Source organism: Schistocerca gregaria, chromosome 3, assembly GCF_023897955.1.
Source record: "Schistocerca gregaria isolate iqSchGreg1 chromosome 3, iqSchGreg1.2, whole genome shotgun sequence".
Classification (NCBI taxonomy): Eukaryota; Metazoa; Arthropoda; class Insecta; order Orthoptera; family Acrididae; genus Schistocerca; species Schistocerca gregaria.
Window position 1 is genome coordinate 414,228,431 of NC_064922.1, and position 12,455 is coordinate 414,240,885.

Genomic DNA, 12,455 nt, shown 5'->3' on the forward strand with positions numbered 1-12,455 from the left:
CTTAGTGTCCATTACAAATGTTATTTAGATGCCACTCTCTGGAGTGTAACATCAGTCATTGATTTCATAGTTGTAAATTATTTTATACAATAAATGGCGTGTTAAGAGTTTAATCACTAATCAATAGCACAATAATTAAGAGAACTGGAGTAAGAATCCATCTCAGCATTTGTCTTGGGCAGTTTAGAAATAACAGGGAAAACCTTAGGCTCCATGGCTGCACAGGGATTTAAATTGTGTTCATTTTCAGTCTGTGAAGAGAAGAAGGGAAAAAAAGGTAATGTTACAGTTTAAAACTAGGTTGACCATATTTCAAAGAGAAAAAACTGGGACACGATTTTCTTCAGAAATAAAAAAAGAAACTGATACATACTTTATTACAATAGTATATACACATATTCTACCATGTGTAGTAGGTTTACTTTTGCTGTATTTGTGAGAAGAATGAATTGATCCTTGCAGTTCCTCATCAGAAAGAAGATAATCATAAAATTCTGTACAAGATAGATTGCAATGAGTTTTCACAGTAATAACAGCATGACCTTTTTCATCGTGCCAATACATATTAATCAAACTGAAAACACTTTCTGCTGCAGCACTTGTATCTGGTTGACACAATGCAGAATTAATAATTTTCTCTATATTTTCCAAATACTGTAGTCCATCTCTATCTTTGATATGCTTTTCCATTATGTTCTTAATATGTCCAAACTCACTGATTAGTGAATTCTCATTGAAAGCAGACAGGTAAACACTATAATCCTGAACATCAGTCCAGTGAGCAGATTGTTGCAACGAATCCAAGATCATTCAGAATATCTCAATACCGACATAAAATACACTTCTTACGTAATTCAGAGTCATCAAAAAATGCTGAAGTCTTTTTTCTATAATAATTCCATCTTCCACAACATTTCATTAAGGGGGTAGGACATCAAATGGACCGACTTGGGAGTTTTGAATCTGTTGACCTTTCTGGAAATTAGCATTTGTATAAAATTGGAAGTTTCAGTGGGAGAGATATTTTGACTCTCAATTTGTTTAATGGTAGCAGACAAACTTCTGACTGGTCTGCTAAAAATCTCAACTATACTGGGGAAGTGCTATTAGAGAAGAAATTAAAATTTGAGGACAGCTGTCAGGGGGCAAAAAGTATGACTTAAGTCCTTCAGAAATATCCAGGACTCTCTGAAAGGCAGAAAGAAGAGAGAGCCAACTTGTTTTGCTGTTATTTAACAGGATCCTAGTATTCAACACCAATTAACACTCAGAATTCTTTTAAGGCACAACAGTGTACGTTTCAAAATATTTGTAAATTTTGACCAAAATCACCTCAGTATCAATCAGCTGACCATCTGCTGCTGATTGGACACTACTGTACCAAAACAAAGCACCACAGCTAAAACCAACAAATAATTTATTTAATTTTGCTTGAAATTTCTGATAAACATTCTTTATGGCATTATGGTTGGTTCTCTCAAAATTATTGATTGTGATGTGTCAACCATTTCATTTGGAACATTTCTAATATCCAACATTCTGACTTTTATGTTGAAACCAGGAATGTTATATTGAACCACTAATAGAACTTGATTTGATGCATCAGTCATTATAGAAATATTTTTTTGCTTTTTGTAATTCATTAGCTGTTGCTGTAGGAGTAAAAGTGGGGGCAAACAAATTAACTACAATTGCTTCACTTTTAGTTCTAGCACAAAAATAATAATTAGCCCTTTGAAAAGCTTCTGAATCAAAGTAATAGTACAGTCATTTGAGTTGATTGTGAGAGATGGCATTCCTGGAGTGTTTCTGTATTAAAAAAAGATTTCATCTCTAGCTACTTGTAGATGGCAATGATGCTTCCTTTGGAGGTGATTGTTTATGTCACAGGATTTTTTTTTTTAACATTTCATTAAATGAACACTCCCCTTGGGCATTTTTGCCAGGCATCATACTTTTCAAGTTTAATATTCACTTTCACTGTCTACTAGCTAGTAACTTTGTCTGCAGAACTGACCTATCAACTTTCACTTCTAAGTAGGAACCATTGCCAGTTGCTCCAAAACCATTGCCAGTTGCTCCAAAAATCGGTAGACACGATTTTCTATCATTAAGTAAGTGAAATCTGCCAACAATGTACAGCTCTCTCATTTGACAGCAGACTGTTAGGGTAAGCGTGTATACATGCCAAACAATAAACAATGCGAACACATACACCACATTGCTCAAATCCTCCACAAAATTAACTTCCATACGGATGTAGTTTCATTAAGAGAAATGGCTGTGATGCTCCTTTGTGTACAAGGCTATTAAGTGGAAGTTTGGCAAGTTAGGGGCGGTGGTAGATTATACCTGTTTTTCTTTCCAACAAATCTGTTGCTCTTTCATTAGGTTTAAATCGACTTAAACCAAATGTGATGTATATTGTAAAAATATATATTTTTGTAACATTCTGCTTTTAAGATTTTTTTCATAAATATTTAATTAATTGAAAAACTCACACTATTGCACGCATTTTGTTTTTCAATTAAAAACCAGGACAATTATGTGTCCCAAATGATTTTCTCAGGAGACTGGGACATTTATGCGAAAACTGGGACTTCCCAGCAAAATTGGGATGTCTGCTCAGCCTATTTGACACTAGTTGAGTGTTGTATATTAATCACTAAGTGCTGTACTGTACATTTTAAACTCATTTTTTCCAATTTTTTGCCATACCATCAATATTCTACCCCCTCTTACTCTCACAAAGGGAAGGCCTCGGACACAGCCAACTGTAGGAGACTGCCTACACTACACTTGACCGTCGTCTTTTAGAATACTGCTGCACGGTGTGGGATCCTGGCCAGATAGGACTGACGGAGTACATCGAAAAAGTTCAAAGAAAGACAGCACATTTTGTATTACCAAAATATGGGAGAGAGTGTCACAGAAATGATACAGCATTTGGGATGGACATCATTAACAGTAAGGCGTTTTTTGTTGCAACGGAAGTTTCTCACGAAATTTCAGACACCAACTTTCACCTCCGAATGTGAAAATATTTTGTTGGCACCGACTTACAGAGGGAGGAACGATTACCAAGATAAAATAAGGGAAATCAGAGCTTGTACAGAAAGCTATAGGTGTTAATTCTTTCTGCGTGCTATATGAGATTGGAATAATAGAGAATTGGGCGGTAGTTCGATGAACCCTCTGCTTAAATGTGATTTGTAGATATAGATATTTGGCAGGTCACTTGTATACAATCTAAAATGAAAAGTTCAAAGATGTTTTGACTCAACGCAACAAAGTCAAAAAGGACAGGAATGCTGTTGGGCACAATCATTGTAATGCACGATATAACACCTGCCCCCCACACTGTCATTTGGACAAAGGCTATGGTTGAGCGATTTGGTTGGGACCCTCTGTACAGCCTGGATCTTTCGTCATGTGATCCTTACACCTGAAGAGATGTTTGTGGATGTTGGTTTCAGTCAATCTAGGAAGTGCAACAGTGGGTACAGTTGTGGATCTGTCAGCAGCTGACTGCATTCTGCTAAACAAGAATTGATAGTCTCCTCTCCCACTGAGATAAATGGCATATGGTGATTTCTTTTGAATGGAAGTATTACTTGAGCCCATTATGAGGGTGTCCAATTTTGATTTGACTGCCCCCTTATATTATTGAATTAAAATTTTACACCTCATTATATGAAAACAATTTCGAGTAAGAGTGCTCTGAAGACAAGCATTTAACATACTGTAGCTTAATGGAGAAAAATGATCCCTTGTTGCAGTTGGTAGTACACACATAACAACACCCCATCACAGTGTCTGCAAAAATGTTGTCGTGTTGTCTGAAGTTCTCTATTGCTTGTAAGGAACAAATGATTAATTTAGCTCTTTGGATGTCGGAGAGGTCAATCGGTCTGATATTCAATTCCTGGGATGGGCAAGCTAATACTGTCATTACAGATGGGAGGATCAGCCGACTTGCATGGTAGAGGTAATACTGCCAGCAACATGTGTGCCAACAATGTGATGTTAATTTTTATCATCAAGTTAAAAACTGTTGTTTTTTTTTGGGGGGGGGGGGGGGGGGGCGCGAGAGCTTCACTTGCAATCTGCTTCTGGAGGCTCAGCAGAAATTGCACAACTGTATGAGCTTTCCATCACCAGTTTTTCAGGCAGTGTTGTTGTATGCATGGTATGCATCAAAATTAATACTCAATAAATGAATTTTTTTAAATGAAAACCAAGTCTGTTTTCTCTGAATACTGGAGAATATATAACAGAGTGAGTTAGAGAGACGTTGTAAGGTGACCAGGATGAAATTTGTAATTGTTTACTAATCCAAGTCATTTGAGACATTTATTTGCTTACCTTGTTACTGTTTTGTATTGATTTACTTACTTTATTAACCCTGATATTCCTACCAGTTTCAAAACGTGGAAAAATGTGTGAATGTTCTTGGCAATTGAACACAGGTTCTCTGCTCACCATTCAAATGCCTCTGGAGCTACACCAGCAGCACTTTTGCATGTTAGTTTGCCAAAACATTTGGGTCAACAGCTCTTCAGATACTTTTCAGTGGAGTACACAAAAACGTCCTTTACCTGGAAATATTCTAATAAATGCAAAAACTCAACATAATACACAAAGTTTTTATAGACACTAACACACTACTTCAGTAAACAGAGTTTAAGTTTCTTTCATTTCGAACTTGCATGATCATGTAGACATTTCACTAATATCAGTTCATCTCAAGTTATTTCCGGCTGATACTCTATGTGAACCATTAACTTTTTCCAGCTGTCCGTTGCCCCACATGAGGCATTATTTCCTCCCCTTAAATGCCACTTTTATTGCCCACTTCATCATCACAGTCATTCTGCAACCAGGCATGCAAAGTCACTATCATCTACATCTGAACAACCAGGAATGTTTGCTGACATTTCAAGGAATTCAGAAATTTTGACAACTTCACAAATTTAAGCTGTGTAATATATAATATACTAATATCTCTATGAAGAATATCAATACAGCAGTGGTTAATACAACAAAATTATGTGACATGACAGTGTGCCACTGAAGTCTTTACACACACACACACACACACACACACACACACACACACACACACACACACACACACACACACACCAATGTTTCACAGATGATAGAAGCAATGTCTTAAGTTGTACAAAACTGGATGATAAATATAGTAAACACTTTGGTCATGGTGCTAATATATATATCTCAAGGGTGTTGAACTGTGTGTCACTGCTTGATAATGCCTGTAGGCCAGGTATGGCATTAGCTCTGCTGCTGCCGCCACACAACTGTCAGTGGTTTAAAAACACGCTGGATCTGCTATATCATTTGAACACCCAGAAAAAATCTGCACTAATCAGTACAGATGAAGACAGATGGCTTTGACTAATAAGATAACAGGCTAAAATCAAGTCAATGCATATCATGGTATGTATATAATGGTGAACCACTTGGTATTGCTCAAGAACCTGTATACAATGATATTGTAGACTTGCTGAGGAACAATATATATGTTAAGCTCAAATTCAAAACAGCCAGATGGTAGTGTGACGGTGCACTGACCATTTTTAACAGCTGCATGAAAGATCATTTGCTTCTTGTGGAAACCAAAATTGACATCATTTTATATACTGTTACTTTCTTGGGACCTGAGGTGTTTCCCACAGCAGAATGTGTCCATTTGCCACAGGTCCACAACTGCATACGGTGTAGCTTAAAGTGGTATTTCAAATGCAAGTGGAGTGTCAGTGCTGTTACATGCTTCTATGCACTTCAATCAATAAGTTACAGATAAGTGGTTACCTATCCAGTCTCTATTGTTTCATAATAAAGAATGTAAGGTGTAACAGCCTGTAGAACACAATATTTTTACTGAAGATTTGTGTGTGTTTAGTTTAGCTTTCCGCCTGGCAAATTTCAATTCAACAGTGATCTATCTTTGTACTGCAGCTTACATTAATTTGCTTTTAAATTCTAGTGAAAGTACTGACGCCACAAATCTGTAACTGAAAACTGAATTATACTACCATATTTAACTGCTTGTACACTTTTTATAAAACTATGTTGTAGTGCTTTTTCTTTTATAATTGAAATAACCTTGTCTCCAGGTATTCTTTACTGTTCAGTAAAATCTCATCTTAGAAACATGTTACAGCATTGCTCGTGCCGTGTTGTCAGCATCGCACGATGGTAGCCAAGCAATGAGTGCAGCTGTGCGAGTCCTGACTCAATTCATGGAATAGTGATCTGCATATAGAGACTGATGGCTTCTTATTTTATATTTTACCTGTAGATGTCTAGGTTGTTTCATGTAGGATTAATAGCAGATTCTGTACTTTCGTTTTGTCTATATTCATTAAAATGATTAATGGACAATTAATGGAATTATTGTAATAAATGAAGTTAATGTAAATATTTGTTGTTAATAAATTTTGTGGAATGATTTTAATTGACTGTTTAGTGTTAATTACTCCTTAGCTAATTATCACAAGGCTACTGTTTCAAGGAATTATGGATATTGGAATAGGAAGTCTTGTAAAATCTGTCACTGCCCATACAACTTTCAGCATCATTTGAAAATTCTTAGTGTTGGGATCCATCGACAAAATCTGTGGTATCATTTCTGATAAAATCAGATCAAATACATCTATTTGAAATTGTAGCCTCTCTATTAACAGAAGATTTTCTTGAAGTTTCTGCCACTGTTTCTCATCTTTGTAAACCAAGTGTAGTTTTTTATTAAGACCTGCAACACGAAAATACACAATTGTAAGATACAACAAATTACAAAAGAGCAAGTAACTTGGTGCCTGAAATATATGAATACACATTAGTTCTGCAAGTGAAATAAAGCCACTAATTCAAATACTGTTTAGTCAGTGACTAGCAGTCTTTCAATAAGTAGATAAATATTGAAACAAGTTTTCCTGGAAACACAGCGATTGGGAGAGAAACACCCGATATAAATCCAGCTACTCGTAGGCAGTATAGATAAAAAAAATTACTGCAACTTGCTTTCAAGCAATGGACCACTCCAGACAGCAATATCAGTATTTCAACTAATCCTACATGTTAATAAGCTGCTTTTGTGCAGGTTGCGTAGCCAGTCTGATTGGCGTTTGAAATTTTTTTTATTTTATTTATGATTTTGCATTTTAATATTCTTCTGTAATGTGCAAATACAATTCATTGTGGCCTGCATGCCAAGTTGGACTGTCACTTCAGCAAAGGTTGTTTGTCCAACAGGCCTACTACACTTCGTTGTATGTAGCTAATTGGGAGCATGGGAGGTAAACCACAGTTTAACTGCTGGACGTTCTCTGGCACCAGCTATCAACTGGTAAAGACATGAAATCTCTCTTACACTTTTTTTCTTTTTCGGACTTTGTCCTGACACTTAAATTGATGCTGTGACAGGCTATTGGCATCAACAAACCAACGTAGGTGTATCCCATATACGGAATATAGTGAGTTTACTATCTTTTAACCAACTCTTTCATTTAAAAAAATCCGTTCAGGTGCCCATATCCTAGCTGACTTAACGAGGCCCCCTGTTCACCTATAATTTCACACCTTTATTTTCATCTGCACACACTGACATAAGAGAAAACAATGTAAACCTTACAGGATTTGTGAAAGGACTGCACAGAAACCCACATGTAATCTGTAGAATTCTTAAGAAATCTAGCACATCTTCAAGTACTGTTTTCTTCCAGATTTTGACCAACTGCTTTGCAAGAAGAGGCATTATAAAACTGAAGATATAGTGTGCTCAAAATTAGTTGCAGCTTTTGGCATTTGGCTCACAAGAATGGATGTGACACCAATGGCAAGCTGCCTTTCCCACCACGCAGCCAACAGTTCAGTTGGAAAAGAACCCGTGTTGCCATGCAACAGATGTGTGAATGTTAATCAGTTCTCATAGTGAAGTGGTATTTTTTGGTGTTGAAATGTTCTGCAATAAGGTGTATTGAATAAGTGTTTTATGTTGGCATTGCTTTAATAAAAACAGTGCAGCCTGTCTTAACAAGAGATTCACAACAGAAGAGGTCTCCAAGAAAACATTCACCAGCTGCAAAGTTATTAAGCTTTGGAAGGGGAATTTCAATCTGTCCACAAGGTCACAAATTTGTGTTTTCTGTGCACAGTTATTTCAAAATTGAGTGCAATACTGGCAGTACAATTTTAGATGTTGCAATAGTGATGGACAGAACTTAGCATTCATCAATCTATAGTACTAAGAGCTGGGAAGGAGAAGGAAATGATTAAGCAACATTAACTTGTTCTTTAGTAGAAATCCTGGGCAAAAAAAGAAGTTACGACAGAAGGGTAACCAAGATGGATGCATTTGTATGCATATTATCAGTGCAAATAGTACCCCACTTTAAATAAACTGCTTTTCAGCCTAAAGAAACAGACCTGTGCACGGGGAATTGGTTATCACTTCAAAACTGTCTTCAAGAGATTGGTTTATGGCACAAGATGATTTCCTCTCAGACATTTATCATCGAGAGGAGTGACATACTGGCCTGGAGAGTTTGATATCTGTTTGCCATGAGGAGTGCAGTCAAAGACATTGTTTGACTTGGGATTAACACATGTGACATGTTCACAAAGGGGTGGACAGACTGCGTAGCACAAGGAACAAAAAAAAACGCTGTGAGGACAGGGCGGCAGCATAATCATCCTTCACAATGGCTCTGCTTGCTGCTTCATTCAAAACGTTTTATTGCTGTTCTGTTCCAGGCAGCAAAGCACCTATCATGAATAAATGAATGCCAGAGTTTTCATGAAGTGGTTTTCGAATACTCCGCCGCAAAATAGTCCTCCAAATTCAACAACAGTAACAGAAAAGTGTCATACCTTCCTATTGTGATGAATAAAACTGTAACAGTGCAGTGGAGGTAAGTGTATATTATACTTCGGGTACCATATAAAGTTGCATCTAGCATGAATAAGGTGGAGTTAATGGAACTTGTAGCACAGTACAAGCCAAAAACTTTATACTACCATGTGAACAAACTGGCTAATGGCATAGGACAGTGTGTAACCAGGCATCCTTCACATCATGCTCATTTAAATCCGATTGATGGTAATGGGGCACAAAACAACAAGTAGTTTACACTCAGTGTTGCATTTCTGTTCATTGCAGGTGACACTTAAATATTCCAATCCCTTTGAGACAAAACATATTCTTCTAGAAATGAAAATGTATATAAGTAAAGTTATTGCTATCATAATATCAGTGGAATATAAGCAGTCTGTATGGATGGTGTAACTCTGAACACTTATCTTGAGATCTGCTTGTTGTCCTAGAGTTCTTGTTCTGAACTGGAATTATGAGTGACAATGTGAGACACCATTAGTTAAGTATTGGCAGAACTTTCTCAGAGTGGGTATGTACTGAAAGTGCAGGCATGGAAGGAATATGTGGGGCTGCTAAAATAGGGTTATAGGTTTGATGAGGTTGACTTAAGAAGTCAGAGTGCTAAAGAGCAGTTCAAGCCATGAACCCAGGGAATTACAAGGTGAACAGGCTCTTAGGTTAAGAAACATAGGACAGTAAAGTGCTGATGTGGTAATTGGTGGTTACCCATAAACTCAAGTTTTACTGGAATAAATGTCCCACATAGTAACAATAATGATCTGAATCTTCTATGATGTATTGAATGTTCAAACTTAATCCAAAATGTGGATGCTGAACATGTGATTAGTACTGTGCGTGGGCATTCAAGAACAAGTGCCATGCAATTTGGAGTTTAAAATAATCTGAATAAGAGAAAATTAACTTTCGTGAGAATAGTAAATGCAGACCATTATATATGATGAACTTTTAGTTACAGGCTATGGTCAAGAGTATGGTTTTCAGAGTGAAACTAATAGACTTAATATTTCAGATAAAACTACTCACAATTCCAGTGCCAAAGTGAAGAAAGTAATTTTACAAAATGCAGGTCTTGATTTTTGTTTCTTTGCAATCCAGGCACTCTTTGCGATTGTTTTTCATCAAGCGGAACCTGAAGTCTAGTGAAGTAGTCACAATTTGATTTAACACTGCACCAATAAGAATCTCTTTATCAGAAAAACACATTTTAACATTTCTAGCAAATGAAATCCAACTTCATCTTTTTTGGAGCAGTGTCATTATCTTTCACTGTTTTCACTGTTGCTTGATTTTTGGCACGGAGCAAATGATTTATATCTGACCTGCATCACGCATCGTTGATAAAAAATCTGTGGGATTCTTTTTTTAAATGGTCTAAACAAACCGAGAAATTGGTTTTCATATTTGCCTTTTGTCAGTATTCAACAAATGTGCTGACCATACTACATGAAGCCTTCTCATAGTTGATTTCTCATATAAAATGCAATGAGTGATGATACACTAATTGATGCATTTTTGTATACCCAGTCGGGCACTGTCTGCAATAGATGGCTGCCCCATATGACTGCCAGCAAGAACTTTCTGACCACCACATGGATCACTGCACTGAGATTGTTCACAGGATTCTGCCACAATACTGCTTTCGATTCTAACCAAGACTATGTCTTGCATTGTAATATCGTTAATCTCTGTTGACCCTGCTACAAATAAAACTTGACTGTCTTTTTGTTACAGAGTGCTACATCAGCCTAAATTTATTGTGACAATCTCCTCACTGCTATGGATTTTCCTTGCTTCTTACATATTGTGCATAGTGTTACAAAAGCTAGTTACGCCATGTTGTCCTGGCCACTGGAATGAACATTACTGTCTCAAAACTTCCACTTTGCTATGACAGTCCTGCTAAATTTTTCTACTATTTGGTGAGCATTTCTATTCAGCAAATAAGCAGTATGCTGCACAGCTACCTCACGTATAATATTAGTTATTTTGCAGCTCTGTAATCACAGATAGTTCAAATATGAACTATGCTTGCTCTCAACATTTTCATACTGATTGTAGTTTTGGGACGTCCTTCATATGACCAACCACCACCGACATTGAAATGCTTTGTGTTAACAATCCAAGAAAAATGGTTTTAATGATGGAGCTGTATTCCTGGTTATCCATTCCAACAAAACACAAAATTGTTTAAACAGCTGTTCTGAAGATGCAATTTCATACAAGAAACACAAAATTTAGTGAGCAAAGAATAGAAAATCCAGGGTGGAAATGTAACAATATTGTGAAAAGCATAATTGCTACTCACCATATAGCGGAGATGCTGAGTCATAGACAGATAAAACAAAAAGACTGTTAGAAAGTGAGCTTTCACAGCCAACAAGGTCTTCTTCAGAACACCCCCCCCCCTCACACACACACACACACACACACACACACACACACACACACACACACACACACACACACACACAGGCTATGAGTCTGCATGGTTTGTGGAAATGAATTCCGTGAAGGGTGGTCAATTTTACTGAGCGACACTGAACAAGACAAAGGCTTCTCCAGGCGATGATGCAGGATCGGTGTCCTAACATTGCTGAGAGAATACTTGGTAAAATGGTCAACTCCATCTCATGTGAAGAGGGGTAATGTTTTCTGGATCAGTACCCCGATTTTTCCAAGGCCATTGAAAAAGTGGTCATGTGATGAAGATGTTAGCATTTTCCTTTTCTCATCAAAGTGTGGTATATGACCAAAGTGTTCGTTTTCTTGAATGACTGTTCCTTATTGAAAACAGAGCACTTTGACAAGCAGGATCATATCCATTCAGTCTTCTGACACAAGTTTTAGGATGGACACAAGGTGTGATATCATGCTGTCAGGCGGCTACAACTGTGTGGTCACATGACAATGTCTCTATTATGCACTGGCTACTATGTTATGTTTTGGGAGTGGGAAGCAGTTTACCTAGAAGTGGCTGTCAGGATGGTCATGCCTGGGCAGATACACAAGTACAATGTTTATTAGTTACATGTTCCATGGATCATTTGAATGATTCTTTTATTGATTATGTATACACTAGCGTTGTTGATGTTTACTGGTCAGCAGTTTTTCAATAGAAATTCATCCATGGAACAGAAGTAGTAGTCCAGGAGAAATGATTTTAGGTTAGGCTGAAAATCTGTTTTACTACCTGTCAAACATTTTGTGTGATTGGGCAAATAATCAAAGATTGTTTTTGCTTCATACTGAACAGCTTTCTGAACCAATGATGGGTTTAATAATGGCAAATAAAAGTAACTTTTTTTTGGATATGGACCTCACTGTTCTGTTCTCTACCTTTCCCTGCACAATTCACTCTTCAGTCAAATTTGGAAAGTATGGCCATCAAACCTGGGAAGGGACCAAGTTGAAAATGGTAGGAATTAATTTAAGGGGTCACAAGAATAAGCCAAGCTAAAACCTACGTGAAAGCCAGGTTGTCATCAGAAAAGTGGAATAAACTATAGTGAGTGGGGGAATAAACTAGGGGCTA

The 12,455-nt window shown here is 37.1% G+C and overlaps 2 protein-coding genes across 5 annotated transcripts in view; one reads left to right on the plus strand and one right to left on the minus strand.

The window, feature by feature from the left end:
- The window catches only part of LOC126353862 (AP-5 complex subunit zeta-1-like), a 115,913-nt gene extending 109,429 nt beyond the window's left edge, over positions 1-6,484 (plus strand). For all 4 annotated transcript variants that reach the window (XM_050003028.1, XM_050003030.1, XM_050003029.1 and 1 more), the window contains one exon: positions 6,191-6,484. In XM_050003028.1, the coding sequence (XP_049858985.1) occupies positions 6,191-6,278 (88 nt within the window). In that variant the 3' untranslated portion in view covers positions 6,279-6,484. The remainder of the gene's footprint in view (positions 1-6,190) is intronic.
- A 31-nt stretch (positions 6,485-6,515) lies between these two features.
- The window catches only part of LOC126353864 (uncharacterized), an 87,779-nt gene continuing 81,839 nt past the window's right edge, over positions 6,516-12,455 (minus strand). Inside the window, exon 4 of the mRNA XM_050003032.1 lies at positions 6,516-6,781. Within this exon, the coding sequence (XP_049858989.1) occupies positions 6,537-6,781 (245 nt within the window). The 3' untranslated portion in view covers positions 6,516-6,536. The remainder of the gene's footprint in view (positions 6,782-12,455) is intronic.